The 27,733-nt window shown below is 41.0% G+C and overlaps 1 protein-coding gene across 1 annotated transcript; it reads left to right on the forward strand.

The window, feature by feature from the left end:
• Positions 1 to 27,520, forward strand: LOC115048529 (breakpoint cluster region protein). The gene is made up of 23 exons (XM_029510065.1): positions 1 to 1,682; positions 12,914 to 13,083; positions 14,893 to 14,997; positions 15,384 to 15,569; positions 16,070 to 16,177; positions 16,406 to 16,466; positions 16,574 to 16,626; positions 16,721 to 16,861; positions 19,017 to 19,138; positions 19,324 to 19,489; positions 19,728 to 19,847; positions 20,081 to 20,156; positions 20,258 to 20,362; positions 20,450 to 20,524; positions 21,029 to 21,126; positions 21,364 to 21,495; positions 23,098 to 23,157; positions 23,559 to 23,668; positions 24,994 to 25,133; positions 25,308 to 25,442; positions 25,552 to 25,657; positions 25,944 to 26,103; positions 26,184 to 27,520. Exons 1-23 carry the CDS (start codon positions 347 to 349, stop codon positions 26,271 to 26,273), a joined length of 3,855 nt encoding a protein of 1,284 aa, XP_029365925.1. The 5' UTR covers positions 1 to 346; the 3' UTR covers positions 26,274 to 27,520.
• The last annotated feature ends 213 nt before the right edge of the window (positions 27,521 to 27,733 follow it).

Consider the following 27,733-nt stretch of genomic DNA (forward strand, 5'->3'; position numbering starts at 1 on the left):
GTGTTATATAGTCGGAGTGCAAAAGTCCATGTGGCTCCACCTCTTAGAGCTGCATCTAAAAGCGGACCAAGTACCACAACAACACGCCAACACCAGATACAGGCGGACACAGCAAGACATCAGCTGCAGGAACAAGGAGAGACTCACCCATGGTGGACCCATGGTGTTGCCTCAGTGGGATTTCATTCTTTTGTTTTCTCAGTAACGACTGCACACTGTGGAGTGCACTTTGCCTTTTTCGACTGTAACGCCATGAGGAGTTGTAAACAGTTACGTCAGGTTCGTGCGTTAGAAATATATATTTTGATTGTTAGTTGATTGAATAGTTTATGTAAGAGTAAGAACAATGGTTGAACAAGTGGGGTTTATGGACGCATGGAGAGCCCAGTTCCCTGAGTCTGATCCCCCCTGCATGGAGCTTAACACACTGGGGGACATTGAACAGGAGCTAGACAAGTGCAAAACATCAATCAGGCAGTTGGAGAAGGAGGTCAACAAAGAGAGATTTCGGATGATCTACCTGCAGACTCTGCTAGCAAAAGAGAAGAAATCTTATGATGGCCAGAGATGGGGATTTAAAAGGTTACAGCAGATAAGAGATGGAAATTTGGCCAGTGGATCAGACGGATCCAACACAGATGAGCAGCAGAGGGGGCATGTGAAGACAGTGAGGAGTCAACCACATCCAGAGGGAGAGGTGGATGGTGCATCCCCAGCCAAACAGAAGGGTCAAGTGTCACCTGTCCCCCCTGATTTGTTGATTCCTGATTTCGCAGCGAGCACAGGCTCAGTAGCAGCCCTGAGATCCAGTTTTGAGCACATCACAAGAGCCACCTCTCACACAGCTGGGGATTGCAAAAGGTTGTTGGTGATGGGTGGCCTGGAAAAAAATTTCTATGTGAACATGGAGTATCATCATGAATGTGGCCTGCTCAAAGTTGATGGCAGGGAGGTCTCTGACAAGATTGGTACCCTGGGCTGTCACACTATGCAGATGGAGCTGAACAGGTCCCATCACTCCCTCCCAGTTAACCTGTCTACTGCCACTGGGAACATAAGCATGGGCGTTCAGAGACACAGATCCACTGAAGGGAATTGCAGCTACAATGGTTACTATGATGACGCCAAGGTTAATTCTAATTTCCGGAAAGAGAGAGTGATCCGTTCCACTGGAGTGGGGTCTGATCGACAGCCAGCTGAGGTCCAGCCTTACACTAGTGTGTATGTGGGAGGAATGATGACTGATGAGGACACCCAATACTTCCACATTAAGGACCACATTGTAGAGGAGGAAGCAGACCTCACTTGGCCAAGATGTTCCTACTCCCCTGGCAGCTTTGATGATGTAGGTGGAGACTACACCCCAGACGGCAGTTCCAATGAGAATTTAACATCCAGCGAGGAGGACTTCTCCTCAGGCCAGTCCAGCCATGTGTCCCCCAGCCCCACCACCTATGAGATGTGCAGTGGAAAAAGCCAGTCACCCTCGCAGCACTCCCAGCGGTCCTTTGACAGCAACAGCCCATCAATACCTCATTCTCAGAGGCGTCAGAAGCAGCAAGCAATAGTTTCTGAGGCTTCTATCATTGGGATGTCTAAAACTGGCCACCTGCAGTCCAGGGATGGAGACTCTACCATGTCTAGCAGGACCTCTCGCGACAACAGTGTTCAAGAAAATTTGGGTAGGTCTGCAAGGTACACGGCACATTATAGACTTTCCTGTCATATTCTAGACCAAACCCCCCCCAATATTCTAATGGGTAGAGATAAAGTACTAAAAGGCACATTAATGGCTGTCTTTAATCTCAATAAGAGATCTGTTCTTTCCCTGGGTGGCCTTGACCCAGAGTAAGTTGTTGGTGTGTGGAATGCACATGTTGATGTTTTATAGAAATCTTTTGAACTTCCTCACAGGTGCCATCCATATTGTGTCAGAATTTTAAAATCTTTTAATTTAAGTGTCATTGCCTTCACGTATACTGATCCTAAACAGTAATCCAGTAGTTTTGCAGTTGTTTGTGCAGCGTTTTCTCTCCCCTTTGTTAGCAGGCCTGCCCCCCTTGCTCTTTGCCCACTGAGTGCTGTAGCACCATGGTCGAGAGGGACAACCCCTGGGCTTTACAGCTACTCGTTCTCTATCTGTCCACTCAGGCTGTTTTCGTGTCAGCAGGCATCAGTGTCAGCAGTGCAGAGTAATTAACTTAAAGGGGTTTGTCTAGCGTTATCTAGCGTTATTTAGGGGCAGTCTTTTTTTTTTATGGAAGGCAAGTAGGAAAAAGCCCTGACTACTCACTGAGAAAAAGAGGATACAGGGGGCTTTAAGTGTGTCACATGGTTTACAATAAATATGCCTGCCATCAGTATTTCCTGTGGTTATGGATGAACACAATAGGAGAATCCCTCTTTGAGCTCAAGCATTGACATGTTAACAATGTAACAACGTTAAGTGGGATAAGCAAAGTGGTCAGGGCAACATGGTCATACCAAGGACAGAAGGAGAGCAAGAGGGGAAGCAAGCGTTCCTCCACGAGAACATTTGTCAGAGTGAGACACAAGGAAACATATTTTTGGTGTTTGAGGTTAAACAGAGATTGAGATACATGGGACCTTTTACGATTGGAGCAGAGTGAGCACATAAGCAGAATAATGTCTTGTTGTATATGATGATCCAGCCCAAAGCTCTCTGACACAAAGCAAACAAGCTGATAGTCTGTGACATAATCGCAGTAAAGTGTAAGATAGCATGATGTTCACATGACTGAAATGTGTAAAGCCCATTTATTGCGGTGTTGCGTCATTCCACTTTGCCATTTGTCACTCTGCAAATATATGCTCCAAACATACTGTCAGGAAGTCTCAAAGGTCTTTTCTTTTCAGTGTGATGAAAAATAACCAAATAAGCTTGGAAAGTTTTTCTCACTGTATGCTTAAAAAGTTAGAAGAATGAAAACACATGCCAGTCAAAAGTTTGGACACACTTTGTCATTCAAATGAATAGGCAAGTGCATCCAAACTTTTGACTGGCAGTGTAAATGATAATTAGGCGTCCGAAATATAATATTGCACTTGTATAAAGTTTTAGGATACATGAAATGAACAAAAATAATTGATGCAGTAGAGCCCAATATCCCAACTTTCATTCCATTGCACTTGATACCACAATGCCACCCAATGTCATATTTTTAAGTTAGTACCTCTCTTCCTGGCTGAGTCCGTTACATGCCACAAGTCTGTAATTCAGCTTCTCTGTTATAAATTGGTAGTCTCCAGTCCCTAGCAGACTACCATGATGACATCACTGTGCTTTTCCAAAGCCATGTCATTTACAAAAAATATCTCAAGCTCCACAAGCTACATCCAAATATTTTAACTCGACTGTAAAATTTCTCAATTGCTAAGTAGTGATGAGAAAACCGTGAGATCTGGTTAAAAACTTTGTCAGACACCTATTTACGTGTTCAAGAATGAGCTATGAGTAATACATCCTATGACCAGTAAACAGACATTTACATGTAAAACTGTTGGAGTTCCCCATTTAATGGAATTTGTTCTATTTCACACCTTCTGTTAACCCACACTGGAGACTGTAATTCAAAGAGGACTTGATGTTGACACATGACGCAACTGCTTCATGTGGCCCTTTTGCTTTGTGAATTATCCGAAGTCTGGATTTATCTTCTAAATGTTGTTTATGCATGTTTGTTGTGCCATGCAATATATAAATTCTGCAGTATTTACAGTGTTGACAATGTCCATACTTTCCTGTTATTGTTTTCATATCTGGTAAGTAGGACCGATTATGTGATACAAACAAATCCATACTTGTTAGCTGCACTACCTCTTGAAATGGCCATTTTAAAACTGACGCATCTCAGGGGACTTTTTTTCTATGAATAGAATAATTGTTGTCTCCTACTTTCTGGTTATCTAGGTCAATTGCCAGTCCTGGCTCTGAATAGAGTTACCGATTAGCTGTGGACCTTTAAGGAGGACACCTCTCTGATGGGCCTACTTTGCCATAATTAATTATCATCATGACATTGATATGCCTGTGGCCATAGCTCTTTTGTGGTTGGGTTAGGGTTATGTATTTCAGCAAGTAGGCAGAGAGTAAAGGTTTGGGCAGTAGCAAAATAACAAATCTCTCATTAGTTTAAGCTGAATTTCTCAGCGAAAATCAGATGATTATGTTTTACATTGCACTTAGTGGCACAGTTTCTGCAGGTAGGCAAGCCCACCCAGGATGACTGTGACATTAATAAAATGTATCTGAAAGTTGATGATGTGTGTCTGGATGTCATGGCTCTAGTCCAAAGGCAGGCACTGCTTGCTGCCTCAGCAGAAGTGACACCAGTGCTGGTCCTGTGAGTAAACAGTACCCTCATGAACATTTCAGGTCCCCCTTGGAAGCTTGGTAAGGCCTGCCATTATACTAGATTATCGGAGGTTTAGTGATCAAGAAGCAAATAAATCTCATCTTTCCCTTTCCAAGGGTAAATGTTGGCCTCCTAGAGGAAGCACTGTTAGCAGCCAAGATTGGGTGTTTGTAGTGTGTGTGTGTGTGTGTGTGTGTGTGTGTGTGTGTAAGTAAGAAAGTAAGTGTAAGGAAGACACCTGTTCTTCTAAGCTGTCTACGCTCTAAAGTGGTGGAAAGCTGGAAGACCAACAGTACACCAGTCCAGCATCACCAGCTGCTCTCATGGTAAAAGCCATGAATAGCCTTTTTGTTCTGTCTTGGCCTATCAGAACAAAACACTAAGTGAGACTTCACCTCATTTTATTTAGATATTTCAGTTAGCTCCTATGTGCATATACTAACATGCACCACTCCATTGATAAACATTAATAGAAAAAAAAAATGTCTGGCATGTTTATGAGCTTCCAGGCTCCCTTGGCTCAGTGATCCTCCCTCATGCTCTGCCTCTGCACTCTTCTCCTGTAATCGCAGCCCCTTTCTTTGGTCCTGCTCAAAGGCTCCTCTGTGTTGCTGCCTGGCAGGCAAAATGTTTATGGAATGTCTCAGCTGCTCATAGGGTGTGGGGGGAAATGGCTAATGAAATGTTAAGCGTTGTATGAGTTCACTTCTCACAACAGCCACTTGATGTTTGTATCACTACTTAGCAGTCTGTTTTTGTAAAACTGAGTCTGGTCTGTGCAAGTGAATGAAACCCTGGACAAATACATTTAAACAGTAAATAGCATTTGTCTGATTTTAGCACTTACTGGGGAAAGTCTGTTTTGATACAATTAATTGTCTGGAGGGGCGAGATGGATCAAAGACAGCATACAGAGACTTTTATATTGCCATGGAATAGACTCGTCTTCATGCTGCCTATGCTTGTAATTACTGAATCAAATTAAACTAGCATTAGGGGATTTAAGAGAACATGTCTGCAATTCATAGATGTGATATGTGAACACAACTGTGTTGGCATCTGTCCCACCTTGTAAGCTCTCCCCACCCAGACATTATCTGGCTCTGAGACAACCTCAGCTGTCAGCTTATAGGAAAAAAGAACAATGTATCCAATTCCTTGTTCATAACACGTTCTTTTTTTTAGAAATCAATAACATTGCTAATTGAACAGACCATGTAAAAAGGGACGAGACATGTCCTGACCATTAGTTTTTAGTATGGGCCAAGCCCCTTAACACAAACTGCTACATTTCCCACTCTTCATTCCAACACCATCTTTTTTTCTACTGTAATGAACCATACTCTGATGCTAAGCACAGACACATCATCAGTGACGTATCCTAAGAACATCAGGTGTTAATGGGTATTACAAACATCACACACCGGCACTCTGGCAACCCAGCTGAGGGAGATCAGCCCTCATCTTGTGCCATACCAGCACATTCCTATTTATCTGCGCTCTTAATCCAGAACCAACTGCAGGCTTTCTCTATAGCCTCTGTACTGCTGGCGATAGCTCCCCTCTTCTTTTTGGCTATGATGCTGAGTTCAGGGTAGGCCCTGCTGAGGGACTGTCCTGCAAATCCTCTGCACCCTACAACCACAGATAGGCACCTTTCCTGATTTTAGCTGTGTGGTTGGTCAGTGGTAGTTGCTGACTAGGTCCTGATTGTGCTCCCTCTTCCACTCAAAGTGCATCTGCTTTTCTCATGGCACATGGAGAGCTCCAGCATTGTAATTTGGCAAAACAAAACAAATGATTTACCAGTCACATTTAAGTTTATCAGGTGATGGCTGCTCACAGATATTTAATTCTATCCAGACATGCAAATTAATATTTGATCATATCTCATTGAGGCTTTTCATGTGGCCTGGTTATCCTTTGCCTGTAATAAGCAATGTAAGCAGACATGTTTGCTACACTCTAAAACTTGGCTAAATTCTGGCCAGGTTCCAATGTAATTTATAAGTGATCAGAATAATTCCCTAATTTAATAATGAATCTTAAAGTTGCTGTTTCATATCAGATAAACTGCCATTTCCTGCTCCAGCCATAAAGATAATCTGTGTGCAGTAAAAATGTGCATCACCTGTTCATTTCCTGACTTTGATTCTGTCCGTTACTCAGCACATGGAATTAAGTAGCTGGACATCCTTAAGATATTGCAGCACACACTGATTAGCAGTGTTGGGTGAGGTACTCCAAAATGTACTATATTTATAGTTATTTTCATTTGCAAGTAATGTGATGCTGTAAAATTACTTTCAGTTTAGAGTATTAAGTAACCGGTTACAGTACTTTCAAGTTACTTTTACTAAAACAAACTTAGACGACAAGGCATTAAAAAAATTGAAGTGTGCAATGTTTATTATGGTGAATAATCAAAGCACAAAAGCTCAAGTTAACTGTACTCCATTCCCCATACAGAGGAGGAGCATTGTAGAGCCTAATGGGGTCTATCTTCCATTTACAAGCAATAGTTACTGTGTACTAACATTATTTCCTTGGATTACATTTATTCATCTTCCACTGCTAAATCTGTTTCCGGGTTGCGGAGGGTGCTGGAGCCAATCGTGGCTCACAGTGGGCGAGGGCGGGGTCACCATGGACGGGTAACCAGTCCATCACATGGCCGACATACAGAGACAGACAGAGACCACAAACCAATCAAACGCTTGATGCTTTCCTATGGACAATTTAGTCACCAATTAATCTAAACGTGCACGTCTTTGGACGGTGGGAGGAAACCGGAGTACCGGAGGAAACCCACGCATGTATGGGGAGTACATGCATGCCCTGCAAATAAAGGACCCAAGCCTGGAACTGAACCCACGACCTTCTCGTTGTGGGGCAACAGTGCTAACCACTTGCATTTCAGTAGTGTAATAATATTGTACAATTAAACAACCAAAACCTTCATAGGACAAGACACAAAATCTCTTTCCCGATGCCTTCACCTTTCCATTTTAAAGGTAAAAAACAAGGCTTGTGCTTCACCAATAACTTAGGCTGAACTTCACTTAACATGTATAGCTTGTATTTTTTCAAGAATAATGAAATTGTAAACTGGGAATCCTTTGGCTTTCCAGCACAGAAAGTGCACCTCATGTAAGGTTCGAATTATCCTTTTGTCTGAAATGTTCAAAGCAGTGCGAATTTACCGACTTAGAAATGATAGCAGTCTTGCACTATTAATACATGATTTTTCTTTATGGATTTTTTGCAGGTGCATTGGTGGAAGTCCCTTTTTTTTTTTATTTAAAGTCAAATTAAGAGCAAGCTAACCATCGTCGTCGTGAGCATGTTGACATGAGAATATTAACAAAAAGTTATAACCCCACAATTACTAAAAAGAAAATAGAACCACACAGGAGTTAGCATGGCTTCACACCCTAACAAGGCACAAAATCGTTCAGGGGGAGGATGAACAAAATGTACTATGGATTTGCGTTATGCTAAAAGGCAGGATCCAGGTTGAACCACACTTGGGACTAATTGTCAGTTTATCTATCTAGCTACAGGTGCAGTAGTTGTTATTAGAATCTACTTCTTGCATTTCACCTGGCTTTTGGTGAAGAGCAGAAAACCATACATTGCCATATGTGGTCAGAGAGCTCCCCTTTGCAGTTGTACGATTAATCTTGGCTTTTTGTATTCTGAAGGCAAAGCAATGCAAAGAGTCATTGTGACGTGCATCTCAGATACAACTATCGAGATCTTTTCACATGCCGTGATGGGATGAAAACTGCAAAGGTCGCAGTCCAGGGTCATTACATGGAGTGTTTGAAAAGCCATCACCTGTCAGCCTACTCCCCTCTCTTTGCTCTGCCTGCCACTGTTGTTTCTCCAGTGACCACACAGTCTGGAAAAGGTTACATTTTCAGGAGCTTTAAAATTGTTGCTTATATTTTAGCAGCTCATATCAGCATTTTCAGCTGCTTTTGCTTTAAAATCTCTCCGGATTTATATAACCAGTAGAAAGGAAACAATAAGTTGGCTCTGGCTCAAAACACACCGATCAGTGATCAGTCAGTGTGCAAAGCTTGGCAGCACATTTCGTTTCACAGTTGAGAAATGAGGTATTATGGTTTCTGGTTCAGCCTTGAAAGCATCCCATGGTCCCTTTTCCTTTTGATACTGTTTCTTGGTCTGGTATAGGGAAAACACAACACGATTATTTTTGTGATAGTGCATCTGATGCTGTGATACTGTCTTGGCTGCACATCTGTTGCCCCCTCCCTGTCAGTTTATTTCAGTTCATCTCTGTGGATTAGGATTAGGGCCTTGAATGTGTCTTTGCTTTGTCAGTAATAGGACATCCAGCGTGCCCCTTTTTATTAAACCACTCTGATTGCCCTCTGATCATGGGTCTGGTTTGTATGCTGCTGGAAGAAAAACTATTTCATTATGACTAATTAGTCATCATTAGTTCTATTTTTAGGCGTTGTGTTAAGGGTAGTGGGGTGGGAAAGCAAAGACACTGTGTTATGGGTAGAAAAGATGATTCCTACTAAATACACTTTTTTTTAATGATTCTTTACAAAACTCTAAGATGTATATTGGCTTGTGTGAAAAGTGGCAAGCTAGGTGAAATTCTTGAATGACAGAATTACAGAGTTCATAGACAGTGCAAAGCAAAACGTGGTTCTCTGTGATCCATGGCTTCACACAGCTCACAACTGAAACTACTGGGCTAAGCTGCGTTATGTAATGCCATTAGCATGTATTTCCTACAGCTTTGCAGAAGTTGAAACATTTTAAGCCACTAGTAGCTGGGTATGGATATGAGACATACACAGTGGTCTGCCAAAATGGGAGTTTTTTTCTACTCCCGACATGTATTTATGCAATTTTATAATTGCCAGAAAGCTGTCAAAAAAAAGAGAAACTGTCAGTGATCAAAAGATTTTTATATATAATGATGACGTAATAACCAAATTTATTGGATTGTTATCAAGATTTTAAAAACAAACCAAATTAAAGCTGCAAGCAGCGGTGGACGGGCCCTTGCATACCTCTGCAACTCAGAGGCCCCTGGCACTGACGGTGAAAGGGGGGGCTAGAGGTCGGGGGCTAGAGGTCGGGGGCTTAATCCCCCCAACCTCTCCCAAAGCAAAAATAAAAATACTGTAAGAAGCATCCACAATCAACTGCTGCGTTGCTATGCCGTTGCTGGGAGAACTGTCAAAACTGTTTGACGCATGCTGTCAAAACTGTTTGACAGTTCTCAAATCATACATTACGAAGAAGTTGGCGCATACTAGAGAGCTAGCATGCGTGTGTCTATGTGTGACCGACAGACAGACATTTAAAATCCGTAAGCCTTACTTCCTGTTTCCAGTAGGTGGCGCTCAGAGTAGGACTCAGTATTAACACATAGGCCTGTTCAGGGTAGCAGTTTTATCATGTGTGCAACATTTGGAGGGTTCGAATTATATATCACGTTGAGAAAAATTTGTGGAACACATCCTGTAAATATGTAAAACGGATGATGTTTGTGTGATTGCACTTACTTCCTGTGTCCAAAAGGTGGCAGTCTGCATATGACTAAGTAGTCACACACAGTAGTGTTCAGGGCATGTGATAAACGTGATGAATTCAGAGCTGTTTGGACAATGTCTAAATTATGAGGGCTTTCTTTTTTACGGCGAAACCTGGCGAAGCCTCAAAACCTCACCGCACCGCCACCCAGAGCAATTATCATGGATTAAAAAGATTTTGATCACTTTTCATCTTTCTCATGTCATACTGAATGGTTTGGGGAAAAAAACACCCTGTAAATATCATTTAAATCAGATGATGTGTAATCAGAATTTGTGTAAATGCACTTACTTCCTGTGTCCAATAGGTGGCACTTCTCATATGACTCAGTATTGGCACAGAGTAGTGTTCGGGGCAGGATTCCAAACATTTGTGTTGAATTTGGGGAATTTTGGATGATAGATGCTGGAGTTACAAGGCCTTGCGCTTTTACACATCGAAATTGGCGGCATCGCCACACCCAGCAGGTCTAATGGACAGGAAATATTTTTGTAAGTTTTCATCTTATAAAGAAATCGGGTCCAGGAGACATTTTTGTGCGTCCCGCTATGTACACAAGTGTACCAATTTTCATTTATCTACTTCAATCTGGAGCAAGGGACTTGAGTTTCTTCATTTTCAAGGTGGCGCCTTTCAGTCCTTTTTTAATGCGCTCTCCTTTGCAGATGAAATATGAAATGGGGCTCGATCTGTAAAAAACTAAACTGTAGGAGTTCATTAAAGTACAAGGTGTGGAAATTGGCCATCTTCCTATAGGAACGTGGGTATGGGTCTTTGAGACTCTTTTGTGTGTCTGGATTGGCAAGCATGTTAGGAATATGAGATATATTCCTAAAATGCTGCAACATGAGTGTTGGTATATGCTAAAGTCCCCAAAAAAGGCTGCCGAAGAGGCACAAGTGTAATAATAACACTAAGTGCTTTGGCCTGAATTATTATTGACATTGACTGAAATAGAAAAAGTAGAAAATACAAATAGATACTAAATACGTTTAACTGGATTTTGCAGGTAATTTGAGATTTGAAATTGCAGAGTGGTCTTTACTTAGGTTGATTTCTTCAGACATAAAAAAGTCAAGTTATTTTTCAATCAGGTTAAATACAGAATATGAAAACAGGTTACGTAGAATAACCAGAACATTTCAGTCAGGCAGAAATAAGTCTGAAGAAATTAATGAGTGTGAAGAGTCAACTAGATTTGTAGAAAAATAGGCCGTTGTTGCCAAGTCTGAAATTGCTAAAGACAATTTGGAGTTAGTTGGAATGTAATTATAGTAACTCTCAACATAAGTAAGGTAGGTTCTTTTGTATTGTATCTTTTTAAGATAACATGCAAGTCACAGTAAAACATTTAGAAAAAGAGAAATACACTTGTAAAAGTTTGATTACGATCAAGCATTTATTTGAAAAGGCAGAGACAAACAGAAAAGTCTTGATATAACAGAACTGGGAGCAGGCATACCTGCAGCTGTCTGTATGTGCAGCAACTACTGAATGTTGTATGTTTAGCTTGGGCTTAGTACGTTGTAGAGGAAGAAGTCACTCTAATAACCTCCCAGGCATCTGTATTTACATAAAAAAAACTCCCTGCAGCACTTTGTAGCATTCAAATTCAGCATCACCTGCAGCAGTCCAAAAGTTCATTGAGCAATCTGTCAGAGAGGATTGGAAGCACTGGATGGTCCCAATCTGGTTTAATTTTTGGTCAGAAAATGCAAAAAAAAAAAAGTGACCTGACTGATAGACTCACAGATTGGGACACAGACAGAGGACACAACAACAAGAGGGAAAAACACAGTCGAGCAAAACAAAACAGATGGTCTAAAAGTGCTAAGAGATCACAGTGGTGGAGTTGACTGGGGATAAACTAAAGCTTTTTCGTGTCCTGGATATATTTTTAAAGAGATTTACAGTTGTCAGATAAAGTTGAGTCTGGAAGTCCAAGTCATTGACTACACCATGATTTCTGGCCTGTTCAGTAGTTTTTGACCATGTTTGTGTGTGTGTCTGTGTGTGTTAGGAGTTGGACAGAGAGCTGTTTGTGAAAGGATGACCTTGAGCAGAAAGCCTGTTTCCGCACTGAAGCAGATGAATTGTTGAAGTTTCCAGCACGACCTGCCTGGACGCTTCCTTAATAATAGCACTTGTGGTTGCTTGAACAAAGGACACACACTGAGGGTCTATTGTGATGTCCACTTTCTCTCTTGTGTGCGTCCATGTGCTTGCGTGATATGCAGGAAGATGCCTGTAGCAGTGAAAACATGAACTGGAGTTTGGTTGATCTGGGTTTTCTCTCACTGACACACTGGCAGTGCACTAAACAAAAAGCCCTGAGTGGACAGCCATTCATTCCTTCATTCATCTATCTTCATTCACTTATCTGTTTCCGGGTCACGGGGGGGGGGGGGGGGGGGTGCTGGAGCCAACCAAGCTCACATTGGGTGAGGGCGGGGTCACCCTGGACAGGTCACCAGTCCATCACAGGGACAACACACAGAGACCAACAACCACTCACACTCACACTCACACCTACGGACACTTTAGAGTGACCAGTTAACCCAAACATGATATCTTTGGATGGTGGGAGGAAACTCACACAGGCACAGAGAGAACATCCAAACTCCACACAGAAAGGCCCCAGGCCGGGAACTGAACCCACAACCTTCTTGTTGTGGGGAAAAAGCACTAACCACTATGCCACTGAAATGGAAAAACAGATGTACTGATTACGGGCATAGTAAAAGGTGGGGGTCCAAACTGATCATTTTTAAAAGTGAGCTGCGCTTGCCATACCCACCCTTATATAACGGTAGCTATGCCCATGGTCAGTAGTTACTCAAACTGTCATACCAACAGAAATTGATTCTTCAATTTGCTGTGCTATGTTTCTCATTGTTTACATTGTGACTCAACAGTGATGACATACTGTGTGACTGCTGTGCTGCTTCTCACAGAGACCCCTCCATCATATGGCTGTGGCAAAGAGCACTTGGAACTGCACCAGCCATGCCACGACTCTCTGTCCTACATTGGCTCTCCTCCCTCCTCACCAAGGCTTCACTCAAAGAGCCAGAGCGGCAGAGACACACAGGTGTGCTTCAGGTCTCTGGACGCCACATTGCTGGTAATGCTTCTTGGTCAACTACCGCAAACATTTCTGACATGTTAAGTATCACTAACTGTAACTTGATCAGCTCTGGAACATTGTCCTTCACTGTCTACTCTCTCCAAGAACTATCCACCACTACCATATGAATCTTGCTCCAAACAGGTTTTAGAATGTAAAGGTTGATCTCAGTAGTGCAGAGGTATTTTGTTTTCAGTCTGTCCACAGATTCATCTGTGCAGCAGTGTGTAAATAACACAGTTATGGAATTCATTCAATCATTCACTTGACCTGAAAGGTTGAAGAGGGATAGGAAGTGAAAGTCATTGTTGTCTTATGAGTCGCATTTCAATTTTTCTTTAATAAAATTTTATATTAAAATGTGTATACAGTGTATATTGAGTCTCCTGAAAGACCCAGGGAACCATGGAAGACTGCTTTTCACAGACTATAGCTCATCTTTTAATGCCATAATCCCTGATATTCTGATCGATAAACCTCCCCCTGCCACCTGCGCCTGAATAAAGGTCTTGCTCACCAACAGACCGTGATCTGTAAAACTTGGCTCCCATCTCCTCCCGCCCCTCACACTGAGAACTGGCTCACCACTAGGCTGGGTGCTGAGTCTGCTCCAGTGTATCCTGTTCTTATGTGGCTGTGCCCCCCCCCCCCCCCCCCCCCCCCCAAACCTTCAACACCATCATCCATTTGGCAAATGACTCTTCTCAGGAGGGGTTGAGGCAGCCTAATGAGAGGAGGTCCAGCAACTGGCAAAAACCGATGACGTAAACTAGAGGGGACCTCAACCCTCTCCACATCAACAGGGACAGTGTGGAGAGGGTGGCATCTTTAAATTCCTGTGAGTTCACATATCAGAGGAGCTCTCCTATACCACATAAGTCATGGCAGTGGCAAAGAAGCCCCAATTGTGACATCACTTTCAGGGAATTCTCAGGAAACACCCAATTGGATAAAAGTCGCTGGTCGCCTTCTACTGCTCTACAATTCTAGGAGTTTGGCTGCAGGCAGGAAGGCTCTGCAGAGGGTCCAGAGGATTAATGGCTGACCTCTGCCCTCTTTGGATGAGATCTCCAGCTCCTGCCGCATCAGAAGAACCAGATCTATTCTTAGAGACTCCTCACAAGCAGCTCATCGTTTATTTGATCTGCTGGCAGGCAGTAGGTCATTCAAAGACCCACAAACAGTGTAGTTTATTTTTTCACGCTTACAGTGCAATTCCATCAGGTTACATGTATATAATGTAATATGTACAAACTGCATTATCTCTTTACATTCATCATGAACTCTTATACGCATGTCTTCATTTTATTATAGCTGTGTATGTGCCATGTTTCATCAGTCTGTATTTGGGCATATAAGGGCATATAATCACATATTCAGTATAATGACATAAAGGTTTTCTGTTTCTATTTTAATTATGTGGATCTTCAAAGCCTAAATCATGATGGAGGGTGGAGGGGCTGACTCTAATGGAGGAGCTTGTTACAGCCTGTCTTGATGTTCCAAAGAGTTGAGTAGTGTTGTCTGTCGTGATAGACAACACTAGGATGAATAATGAATTTAACCTGTTTGGAGTTACAACACATCTATCTTATTGAAGATGGTAAATCTATCTGGTTCAGACCTTGACATCTTAAACTGTGACAGGATTTAAATTTAACACATCTGGTCTGTCCCATCCCACAACAACAACTTCTGTGGCCAGGGGTTTGCAGAGTGTGTGTGCGTGGTTCAATACAAGTCCATTTACAGGCCACGTATATCTATTTCTGCAAACCTCATATTCTTTGACCATGTTTATTTCAGGTGGACTTGAGTGAGGAGAAGGGACTGGAGATGAGAAAGTGGGTTTTGTCAGGTATCCTGGCCGCTGAGGAGATGTACCTCAGTCACCTGGAGGCCTTACTGATAGTATGTGCAACTTATAACACACACACAAACATGTACACAAATCAAACACAAAATTCTTAAGCTAATTATAATTGGTCAATATAGCTTGTGGATATAAGATATATGATTAGCTAGTATATTTAAAATTGATTAAATCAAACTTTTTGTGTACTGTATGAATTACTGAAAATAAGACTTTTTAATGACAAAACACCAATCTTTTTTTTTTCACTTTGTAATTAAAAGTTGAATCAAAAAGCACCACATTGCTCGGCATTTATCATTACTCTGTATTTTCAATAAATGTATTTAGAATTAATACACAATAAGTGAATGCAAACAGCTACAAACAAAATATATTTTGTTAGTCAGCAAGTGTTAAAATATAAATTGTCCTTTATGTCCAGCCCATGAAGCCTCTGAGGGCAGCAGCCACAACTTCACAACCAATGCTGACCATCCAGCAGATAGAGACCATCTTCTTCAAAGTGCCAGAACTTCATGAGATCCACAAGGACTTCTACGACTCTCTACTGCCCCGAGCCCAGGACTGGAGCCTCCAGCAGTGTGTGGGCGACCTCTTCCAGAAACTGGTATGCAAGTTATGTAGTCTCAGCAGGATGAGCGAGTTGAACAAAAACATTCATCTTGTCAATACGTTTTTTGGTCCACATAATCTTCATGCTGTCATGAGTGTGTCAGCACATGGTTACCAAGTTAATTATTAATTAACACCAAAAACTGACTTATTCCATCTATTATATTACCACAAATCTAATCAACTGCACTTTATCAAAAACAAAAATACCACCTTTGATTGTTTTTTTTTTTGTTTTTTTTTTTATGGTTAAATTAATTTAACCATATCATTGTATTATATAATTGTGGATAGAAGCGTGTCATGACATTGCTTTGGAGCTAAAGCAAAAAAAAAAAAAAAAAAAAGTTTAATACTGCATAAAACCATTAATCAACAAAGTAAACTTGCAGTCCACATCTTGAAGTGACACTGCTACATACCAAGTGATAGTGATAGTCGACTAATGAATGCTGCTGTTATGGAATGCATCTGATCGGTACTCTTGCCCTGTAGGCCAGCCAGCTTGGCGTGTACCGGGCCTTTGTGGATAACTATAAAGTTGCTGTGGAGACAGCAGACAAGTGCTGCCAGGCAAACGCTCAGTTTGCTGAGATATCTGAGGTATGTGATCACACTACACACAGCAGGACTTTGATGGGCAACCCCCAGGAACAAGTGATGACAGAGCAGCAGCCCTCACAGCTTAGAGCTTTTCATCTGTGTAGATCTGTGGGTTGTTTTAATTAATTCAATTAAATGTAATTAATTTAATTAATCAATGAAATTTAATTAATTGAGTTAATTTAATGAGTTTTTTTACCAGTCCCCTTGGTGTTATATTTCTACCAGAATCTCAAGGTCAAAAGCACAAAGGACTGCAAAGACCAGCCAGCTAAAAATTCTCTGGAAAGTAAGTATTGAGTGAAATGAGTGGCCACTCTTCACACATTATCAATATCACCTATAAGGAAGTGAGCTGTGACTGTGCCTGTTAAGCTGATTCTCCTTCCTCCAAAGCTCTTCTCTACAAACCTGTGGACAGAGTGACACGCAGCACACTTGTTTTGCATGTGAGTAAATCTGCCTTACTTAAATTTGGAGCACCGTCCTGTTGGCACGAGAGTCAAAAATGAGTCAAATTAGTGATTATTTTTTGTGGTCTAGGATCTTTTGAAGCACACCCCATCCAGTCACCCAGACTACCCGCTGTTGCAGGACGCTCTGCGGATCTCCCAGAACTTCCTGTCCAGTATTAACGAAGAGATCACCCCGCGCAGACAGTCCATGACAGTTAAGAAAGGAGAGGTCAGTGTGGCAAGTCACTTCATCAGCTCAGGGTTGTACAAATATTTGTCCAATCATGTCTCCTACTCACTTGTGCAGAAAGTGAAATACATATGAATCATGTTTTTGCTAAATAAATCAGCATGGTGCATCTTAGTTTTGCTATTTATTCACCAACAGATGTTTGCTAAACAGATTTTCTGTGGCATGGACAGATTCAGTGTTCGAATGAAGTGGTGGCACTACCATGTTAGCTCCTTGGGCCTCCAACTTTTATGTTTTTATACTTTTATACGCTGTAATACAGACCATTTTCTTGAAAACTGGACAGCGTGTTCTGACTTTTTTCTCAAATATCCAACTGGACAATCGTGTTTAATTGGATATTTGTTACAAAAGTCAGACAGTCATATAATTAGTTCTATGTTTAATGTGCCTATCTTTGGTGAGTATATCTTCATATCTTAGTATCTTGGTTTAGCTATTTCTGACCTCATGGGGTTTAATAGAATGCTTTGGGTTTGCAGGCATTTATACCCCTGGACAGGTGAATATTTTGACCTGGTGATGGTAATTAGAAGGAATGACAGATTCATTCTGAGGGAGACATAAATATGAGGACTAGATTTTTATGGGAGCTGCATGCAATGGTTGTTGCGATGTTTCAGCTTGGATCCAAATAGTGAGAGACTAATCTTGCTGTCACCAGAAAAAGATGCAGTTAGCATGGGTAAATCTTGTTATTGAATTTCTATTCTATATTCTGTGGTATCTTGTTGTTCAGTTGCCGATATGAATTTGAGTTTTTTAATGCGTAACAAAAATATAACCCTTGTAGAGTACTTTAGTGTGCTGCTCTTTCTTTCAAGGTGTTGGAAACTGTAATAAAGCATGAGTCATGTTGTTGCTGACTCATCTCAGTCTGTTGCTTTTGTTTTGAAGGAAGCGGAGTGTAGGGGAAGCTTGTGACAAAGCTTCTGCAAAAACTGAAGGGTCTATGTATCGCAAACCAGGAAAACCTCTTCATTAACTCTGTTCCCACTCCCATCGTTTCCTGCCAGTGTCAACACTGCTTCACAGAAATGACCTGAGGCATGCCTTATCTACCTCTAACATCTAACTAGCCCCCTACACTGGGTGTGTACCGACTTAGCCAATGCTTCCTGATCCCGCTGTCCCCCTACATCAGGCACTTCCGAGCTATGATTCAGATGACCTGAGTGAGAACTTCCTCAGTTTTTTCTGGGAACTGACCATCCTGGAGTGGGATATTAAATCAAAGAAAGTTCTTGGGAACATTCTTCTGAAATCCCACAGGAAGATGGACAGATAACAAACTAGCCCATGACAATTGATTGCGGGGACAGGTTAGTTGTGTGTGATCTGCCTTTGACATGACTTTGTTTAGCTTCATCCTTGTGAACATGCCTCAGTAGTTGGACTCTCATTAAAATCAAGAATGGTTTCTAGGTGCAAGCACTGTATGGTGACAGCTTTTATTTTTCCATTGCACTGTTGACTGTTCTGGTCACATTTGTGTTAATGAAACAAAAACCGATAATACCCTGCCACGTCTTTTTGAAATCAGGACAGCACTGGTGTGTCACCAACATATTTAGAACCAGCCTGAGCTGAACTTGAGAAAAAAAAGCAGAGGAAAACATGCCAAAGTGACTTCCTTGTTTTTGTCAAATTGTGGCAAGTGTGGGATGGCAGGAGTCTCAAATAGACGGTGTCACTATAATCAGCCTCAGCCCTGTAGGCAGTCGCATTTATATGCACATTGCTTCAGAAAGAAACCATGTCATCGCGTACAGCTTGATCTTAAGCTGGCTTGGTAGGTGACGAAGAGAGGAAGTTTGAAATTAGAATCTTTCACCAAGGAACAAAGACCATGGGAGACTGACGTTATGCCATTTATTGCCTACAAATTAGTTATAGTTTTGTTTATTTTCTACAGAAAGCAGTAGCATCACCACAGACGTTGCAATAATTTCAAGGATGTGCAAACATCAGTGGAAAATAATTATTTGTGAAACCATTTCAAACTCAATGTCAATACTAAACCATTAGTAGTTCATAGTATTACACCCATTTGGATTTGCTGCAATAGTACAGCGATTGAACTCCCTCACATTTCCATTAGACATGATTTCTTGTTTTTTTCTATGGCCAGAACCGTCAGCTGCTGAGAGATCGTTTCATGGTGGAGCTTGTTGAGGGTTCCAGGAAACTCCGCCATGTCTTCCTTTTCACAGATCTGCTGCTCTGTACCAAGTTGAAGAAACAGGCGGCAGGGTGAGTTTGGGTCACTGTCCAGCTGGAGTTTAGGTGTGGCGGCATGTGACCCGGGGAATCCACTGTTTCAAATCCGAATTTTGATGAGATAGGAAAATTGCTCCACCCAAATAGATATTTAACATGGTAATATGAATTCTGCTTTGTACAAACTTTATACAACTATCTCATTTCTATCCCAAAAGCAAAGGGCAACAGTATGACTGTAAATGGTACATCCCACTGGCTGACTTGACCTTCCAGACCATCGAGGACTGCGAGTCCACTCCCATTCCTCTGGTCCAAGATGAGGAGATTGATGCAATTAAGATTAAAATCTCTCAGATCAAAAATGAGATCCAAAGAGAAAAGGTGAGATTAAACGCAGCTACAAAAGTCAAATATCTCCAACATAAAACACAAGGCCAACATGACAAACAAACTGAATGGAATATTGCTTTATTAGTAATATGCAGGAACTGCAGTGCCAGAACACCCAAGTTTGAAGATAAGCTACAGTGTGATGAGCAGTTGAATATAAATACGCATACTCATAAGTGGAACACAGTGTATAGATGATGGCATTAACCCTGGTACTGTTTTCATGTAGAGAACCACTAAAGGACCCAAAGTGATTGAGCGTTTAAAAAAGAAGTTATCAGAGCAGGAGTCTCTGCTGCTTCTCATGTCCCCCAATATAGCATTCAGAGTGGCCAACAGAAATGGAAAGGTGAGTCAGAACATGTCAGATCTCCTTTCTGAAACTAAGCATGGGTGAAGTGTGAGGATCTAGTGTGATGACACAGTTTACCTTTAGAGTGGACCTTTTCTACAAAGTAAAGTTGTTAGTATCCTGTAATCCTCAATTGTCTGTTCATTTTGTCTTTTGCTCCCCTCTGCTGTTTGGAGTTTATAATTGCAGCGTGTGAACATTAAAATGTTCAACCATTTTGTTTCTTCCAGGGTTTCACATTGCTCATCCCATCTGACTACGAACGTGCTGAATGGAGGGAGATGATCTGTGAGCAGCAAAAAAAGTGTGAGTTCTAACATTCAAGATATGGTCGCAGAAATATTGCTATGTTATGTTGCTTATCAGGCCACGTCTCAATTTGCAATGGCTTTGACTGTGTCCTGCAGGTTTCAAAAGCTTCTCCCTGACCTCTCTGGAGTTGCAGATGCTCACTAACTCATGTGTGAAGCTCCAGACGGTTCACACAATCCCAATGACCATGAATAAGGAAGGTGGGATTCACTCTACTCTGAGTTAATATGCATCTAACATGCCCTCAGTTTTGTATTGTATCTCAGCCTGATCTCTCACTTTGACAGACGATGAGTCCCCTGGTTTATATGGCTTCCTGAATGTCATTGTTCACTCTGCATCAGGGCTCCAACAGAGCTTAAGTAGGTGGCTTGTTTGTCTGTTTGTTCTTTCTTTTTCTTTTTTCTCTTTGTTTGTTTTGTTTTACCAGAAATCATGTGACTAATAATACTGTAGCTGCTTTTGCTACATCATCCACTGAGTCAGTCCGGTATCATTTGCTTTATACAGCCTCTCCTGCGCTCTCTCTCTCTCTCTCTCTCTCTTTCTCTTCTGTGTGGTTGTAAACTGGAAGGGCAGCTGCAGGGGAACATGTGGGATTAGCTAGGAACCCTGTCTGCAAGCTGCACTGAAATATGTCTTTGGCCTTTCAAATATCTCCTTGCTTGCACTCTGCGTGTGCCCTCTATCACAAACACCAGTACAGCTACAGTGACACCTGTGGAAAACTCACCAGCATGAGGTTGTTGGCTCATACAATTTCTTTGTCCGGAGATGTCTCAACCAGATCATTAACGCAGATCTCTCTTCTTTTTTTTTTTAAGTTTAATTTTGATTCAGCTGTTAAAATTGCTTGCTCCCAATAGACCTGTACTGCTCCCTGGAGGTGGATTCTTTTGGGTACTTTGTGAACAAGGCAAAAACACGAGTGTACAGAGACTCCACAGAGCCCAACTGGAATGAGGTGAGAGGCCACACAAGAACAGAGAAAGTAGATGAGTGAGGTATCCACCCTCAGTAACCATTGCTGTGTGTCAGTAAGATATGTAGTAAAGAGCTACACTTCTGTAACACATAACTACATAAGATGAAAGTATAATGTTTGGAAAGTGGCCTCGGGATATTTGGTGCTTTGACACAATAAAAGCAATATGCTATGCCCAGAGCAAAAACATACCCTTTTTCTCTGTCTCTGTGTAAGGAGTTTGAGATTGAACTGGAGGGTTCTCAAACACTGAGGCTTCTCTGCTATGAGAAGTGCAGCAACAAACCCAAGCAGAGCAAAGAGGACAGGGAGCTCACGGACAAGATTATGGCCAAAGGACAGATAAAGGTATGAACAGACAAGGGGTTAAATGCCACAGAAGAAGTCTCTTGTGTTGTTGAGAATTAACAAGACAGGTATGGCTATAAACCTGTGTCAGTTTTTACACATAATTTATTTATTTATAAATTTTTTTCATTTGGACAAAACCTGCTCTATGGGACGCCTCTGCTGAAAGAGACGTGAGGCACGAAGGTGGCCGTAACTCATTTGAGCTTGACCCCTAATGAGAAGTTGCGACAGACAGTTAGACTTTATGTCTCTGTCACGGTGTTATACACTGCAGGTCCGTTCATTCAACTCAGAGTGTTCTTTGCTCAGTCAGTGAAGGGATTTCCCTGCTGAACACATTCCGGTCTGCGAGCATGTGGCCACTGTCAGCCAGGAAGCAACCAGCTGGAGAAGGGACATGTGTCCCGTATTTAAGAAACTTTCTTGACCCATAGTGTCATGTTAGCCTTTCTACTCATTGTGTTGTTGTGACAAAACTTTATTCAATTTTTTTACTTCACTCAATGGCTACTTAGAATTTCATTTTATAGAAATAATAATAGAGAAAATAAATAGAGTATGCAACTTTTTAAAATTATAAATGGGAAAAATTCGTTATTAGAGAAAATAGAAGAATTTAGAAATAAATTGACTTTGACATAATATAATCATGCCAATCCCAGGATCCTGAGAGAAAGTAAAAGGTTTTAATATAAACTAGACTTGACTACTCTATATTGCTTCAGGTATGGAGAGGACAATGCACATGTCATATTCATATTTGAGTTTAAAAATGCGAATGAGTGATCTTCTGCAGGCTATCTGAGTGACCAGGCATCACAGCTCTCTGTGACAAACACAATGGTAATGAGGAGAACAGGGGATTCTCAGTGAATTTCCCAAATCCATCAGGGAGAACAACGCAGACAGCTTGCATGATTCCCACTGATTCCTGATGGAATGAAAACAATTGAAATCTAACAATGCTGGAACATTGAAAAGATTTTGCAGTGTGTCAGATGGACTCTTATCATTGACAATTGCCAAGTTTCTTCAAACCAAAGGGATCAGTGGCTTCTTGTTTAGGGAGACGCTTGTTCCGCTCCTTTTTTTTTTTTTGGATTTGCATTTTTCAATGAATGTAACAATTTGGAGTTTAGAGAGACTTGTGCCACAAAGGATGAGTGAGTGTAATCCTAATGAGGAGGAGAATGTGGAGGCCAGCAGCAATGTAGATGAAGAGGGAGACTTGGCTCAAGGCATCTCCTGAGTACAATGGTACGTCTGTGGGACAGAGTCCATAGCATGCTCTGCTCAGACCAAAGGTAATGATATAGACTGTGGTATGGGCAGGTCGACACTCACTTATGAGGACGAACTTACTTTTAGTTGCCCTCATTTCATTCCTGAGTTTAACACTGAATTATCTATTTCAATATTTAGATGCCAGCATCTAAATCTATGCCTGTCATAGTTTGTGTTTGTTTTTGTTTTGTTTTCGTTATAAAATCGTTATAAAATCACAGAATTTAATATGGTTCAATATTTATCATTTTTGATAGTATTAAGTGCGTCACTTAATATAATCGAAGGTGTCAAAAGGAGTTTATTTTGTTTCAGCTGGATCCACAGACATTGCAAAACAAAGACTGGCAGAGGACGGCCTTCACCATGAATGGGGTAAGTGATTTACAGCTTTGAAAAAGACATTGCAGAAATATTCATTTAAAAACTTAGTAGGACTGTTATATTATTTGTGAAAACAGAGAAATGCAGTTTGCTTTAGTACAGCTTTTACAAATGTACATGTAGTTGTTTTTTAACTGGTCTGAATGCAAAAATGTCAAAAGTATAAAAACTGAAATTTAAATTTAAATTTAAAATGTATTAATTTCATTTTAACAGAATAAAAGTTTAATTTTACGAGGAGTCTAGCCAACAACCTTAGCTGGTCTTCTGTGGTGGACATTCACTAGTTGTAGCCGCAGTGTAGCATTCTTTTGGTTTAGCAGTAAGTTTAATATGACCACGTACAATCCTGCTGATGTGTTGAAAGTAACTGTTAAATTATGTCGTTTCAGGTTGAGGTGAAGCTGTCGATGAAATACGCCAGCAGAGAGTTCAGTTTGAAGAGGACGCCTTCACGGAAACAATCTGGTGTCTTTGGAGTAAAAATCAATGTAGTAACTAAGTGAGTTGTTGTGAGCTATACAACCTATTTTTCACATTTTAAGATGTCCTAATAGGTCAAGATATACAAGATTGGTGTTGGTAGAATCTTTTGAGTTTTCAGTGACTCAGCATTGCTATAAAAGAAAATTGCGGCATAAGCTTACTGACAATTATTCTGTTCTACAAAGTATGTTACTAATAATATTGAAGATAGCTTTGTTCTGTTCAATGGTCCCAGTAAACTGACAGTGACAGTGTACTCTGATATTACATTTCAATGGTTTGAAATGAGATCTTTTCCAGTCCTATGGCATACATTTATTCACACACTGCTTTTCCCTATGCCTACAGCACAGCACTTTCCTACCATAGACACATTTGCATATGAGAGCTACATCGGTGACAGTTGTGGGATTCAGTATTTTGCTCAGGGACTCATTTCAAAATGCAGACGGATGCAGCCAAAATCAAACTATTAGCCATTTTTCCAACTAGTGGACAGCCTGAGACCAAGCTGCCTTAAAAAGGATAATCAGGATTAACTTCATTGTCCTTAAAAATGAAATTTGTCCTGGACACAGTGGTCCAGCATCTACACTTAGTCATTAGTGAGATTATGGGACCTCAAACAAATTCAAAGTTCAACATGCAAAAAGTGCAATTGCAATACATCATGTTTTTTTTTTTTTTTAAACATACCACACATTACCTGAGCACAGTTGCTCATCATAATAAATAAAAACAACAGTAGAGGCCAAAAATATAAGATGGTGTTAGATATGGCATGTGTACCATGACCAATAAAAGGTGATGAAGGAGGTTTAATTTCAGATTAAAAACACAGCTGTAAAACCAAAATGCAAAATTTCACTCAAACTAAAGAATCTCAGACAGTGGAGACAGCGCACAGTTTGAGCAACAACATGCTCCTTCCATTTCATTTGATTGGCTATTATTACCCGGAGAAATTCGCAGGTCTGTTTGCAAAGATCATCTCATACTGAGAACAAGATGATGGCTTCTTTACCAGGCTTCAAAAGAGTAAATTTAACATGAATTATGTTATTTACACTTGTGCTCATTCTACTGGAACATGACAGAATATGCGCTCTGTGAAAAACCTATAGACATTGGCCCTAACCAAGGAATAACTGTTTCCTGTATGGGAAATCTCTGGATTGTGCATAACACTAGTACAAACACTACTCTGGAGGTAATATAGTACAGACTACTTTTATCTGTTGTCTTCTGGTTTCCATGGCACTTATGTTTACAGTGTTTATATGATCTGTTGATTTGTAAATTACTCTTACACTTGTGTTGGTGTGACTGTATCTTTAATAGGCGAGAGCGCTCCAAGGTTCCCCTCATTGTGAGACAGTGTGTGGAAGAGATTGAGCAGCGAGGGTTGGAGGAAGTGGGAATCTACAGAGTGTCTGGCGTTGCAACTGACATCCAGGCGCTGAAGTCTGCATTTGATTTTAGTGAGTTGGATCTGAACTTGATTTCTTTTCAAAAGCCATTTGACAACTGTGGGGTGAAAAAAAAACAAACAAAAAAAACAACAGCAGAATCGATTCATAATGTGTGTGAAATCATTTCAAAAGGCTCTGCTCAGTTTCTGTGAATCACAGAATTTTGTTTCATCTCCTGCACAGACAACAAGGATGTGTCTGTTATGATGAGAGGGATGGATGTAAATGCGGTTGCTGGAACATTGAAGCTGTATTTCCGTGAGCTGCCAGAGCCTCTATTTACCGATGAGCTGTACCTCAACTTTGCTGGAGGCATTGGTCAGCTGCCAAAACTTATCTTTGTATCATTTCCATCTGAACATTTTTACATAAATCCAAGTCGCAAATTCTTAGATCTAATATATTCACGTGTGCTTTGGCCTCACAGCTCTCTCTGATAGTGTGGCTAAGGAGAGCTGCATGGTCAACTTGCTGCTGTCTCTACCAGAGCCCAATCTGGTCACCTTCCTCTTCCTGCTTGAGCACCTAAAAAGGTGAACAACTTATGGGTGAATACATAATTCAGTGTCTGTCACAATGGGACTGGTAGCCATTTCATTGAATCCAGCACTTTGTGTGCCTTTATAAAATATATAGACTACATAAATGTTTGTCTAATAACCTATTTAATACAATCTGTCTCGATTGTCCTTCATCCTTGAAGGACATTAGCCATGCTACTGATAGTGGAAGAACAATTTGTTTTTAATAACAATATAACAATCTGATAATTATTAGTACATACAGGTTTTAATGTCATTTTCTGGATTGCTTTCACAGGGTGGCTGAGAATGAGAGCATCAATAAGATGTCCTTGTACAATCTGGCCACAGTTTTTGGTCCCACCTTGCTTCGTCCCTCTGATAAGGACAGCAAAATCTCATATAGTTCACAGCCAATTTCCATGAATGACAGCTGGTCTCTAGAGGTTATGGCTCAGGTAAAACTCCTGTCAGAACCGTGAAACAGTTAGATATGGAATGCCTGTGAGTTTCTGATCACCTCTGCTTGTCTCCATAGGTTCAGGTGCTTCTCTATTTCCTCCAGCTGGAGAGTATCCCACTGCCTGACAGCAAACGTCAAAGCCTGCTGTTCTCAACTGAAGTGTAAGAGGAGTAGGATGTATTTGCGTCTTAGAGTCTCATTCAGAAGAATAATCACCATGGAGCAGCACCTCACGGCTGATTGACTCAAATGAGGCTTGATGTAGCCACCAGGGGGAGCCATCAACACGTTGTAAACTCAAGACACAATTTCTTTTGAAGATGCAATGATTGTGTTTATTTACTAGTTTACCTGCTCTCAATAAAAGACATCCCCATATGATATATAGACAATTCATATCATTGTTCATTATCAAGTAAGTAAAATTTCAAAAAGTATTAAATGCTGTACTTAAAAACATTCCCTGCCCGATTTCTTGTTGTGCACATTAGCTCCACAAACAAAAGGACTTCTGCTGTTTTTTGGATGGATGAATGGTTAAATGGTTAAATGAATGGGCATATACTTTTCCCGTCTCTACATATTTGTTTCCCAGAAATGTTTGAGTTGGTTTGAAACCTCAGCTGTACCAGTATTTCCCTGCTGATGACCAATAGAACATTTCACATTTCATGATGTTTTACACGCTCTTTTGACTGTACAGAATATAAAGGTTGAGACTGAAAAAGTGCAGGCATCAAAAAACAACATGCAGGCATGTTGACCCAACTGTTGGAAGTGTTTCTTTCTGTGCTATAAAATTTGTATAGTGTCCTTATTTAATTGGAAGATTCTTCTGGTGGTGTTTCCATTTTGCTGTGGGTGTATCTTTGTAGGTTATGCCCAAAGCTCAAAGACAAGTCATTCCAGGAAAGGCAAGGCCTAATGCTTGTATACAGTTAATTTCACGTTCTTTTGCCTGTGACCCTGATGGATAAGGGGTAGAAAATGAGAGAGCGTTTTCTGTTTGTCCACATTTCTTATGTTTTAAGCCCACAGTCTATAGTGTTTCTGATGTATCCAGCTGGATTCAATGCATGTGTGTTGTTCTCTGCATTCCCCGTGTGTAATCTTCTAACTTAATACAACAAGCCAATACTGTTCTAGAGAGGCTAGAACGGTTTCTTGTAGGAAGCACCAGGATTCATTCATATCCACATCTGCTGAGTTATGAACAGGTTTATTATTCACATGCCTAGCATTGCTTTCCAACGTCTGTGCACATATATTGTTTGGTTACGCTGCAGTTTTCTCCCTTTTCTCCACAAGTATACACTGGATAGCACAAACTATTTTCTTCATGTATTGCAATTCATTTAAAATCAGCAATAATTCTTAGGGGTTGGTAGGGTAATCAGTGACAAGTGTGTCATGATTGTATGATTTATGCCAATAAAAAACAAATACTATTCCTTTACTGTGCTCTATTGACTTTTGTCTGCAAGTTGTTGTGATTCGCCGTTCACCATGCGGTGAAGAGAGCGATGAGCTGGGATGAACTGCTCTTACCACGAAATGTCAGCCTGAGCACTTTGGAATGGTCACACATGAGAACGACTTGTTTCAACTCTCAGGTGGTCAAGCAA

The sequence above is a fragment of the Echeneis naucrates genome, chromosome 9 (assembly GCF_900963305.1).
Source record: "Echeneis naucrates chromosome 9, fEcheNa1.1, whole genome shotgun sequence".
In the NCBI taxonomy this organism is placed as follows: domain Eukaryota; kingdom Metazoa; phylum Chordata; class Actinopteri; order Carangiformes; family Echeneidae; genus Echeneis; species Echeneis naucrates.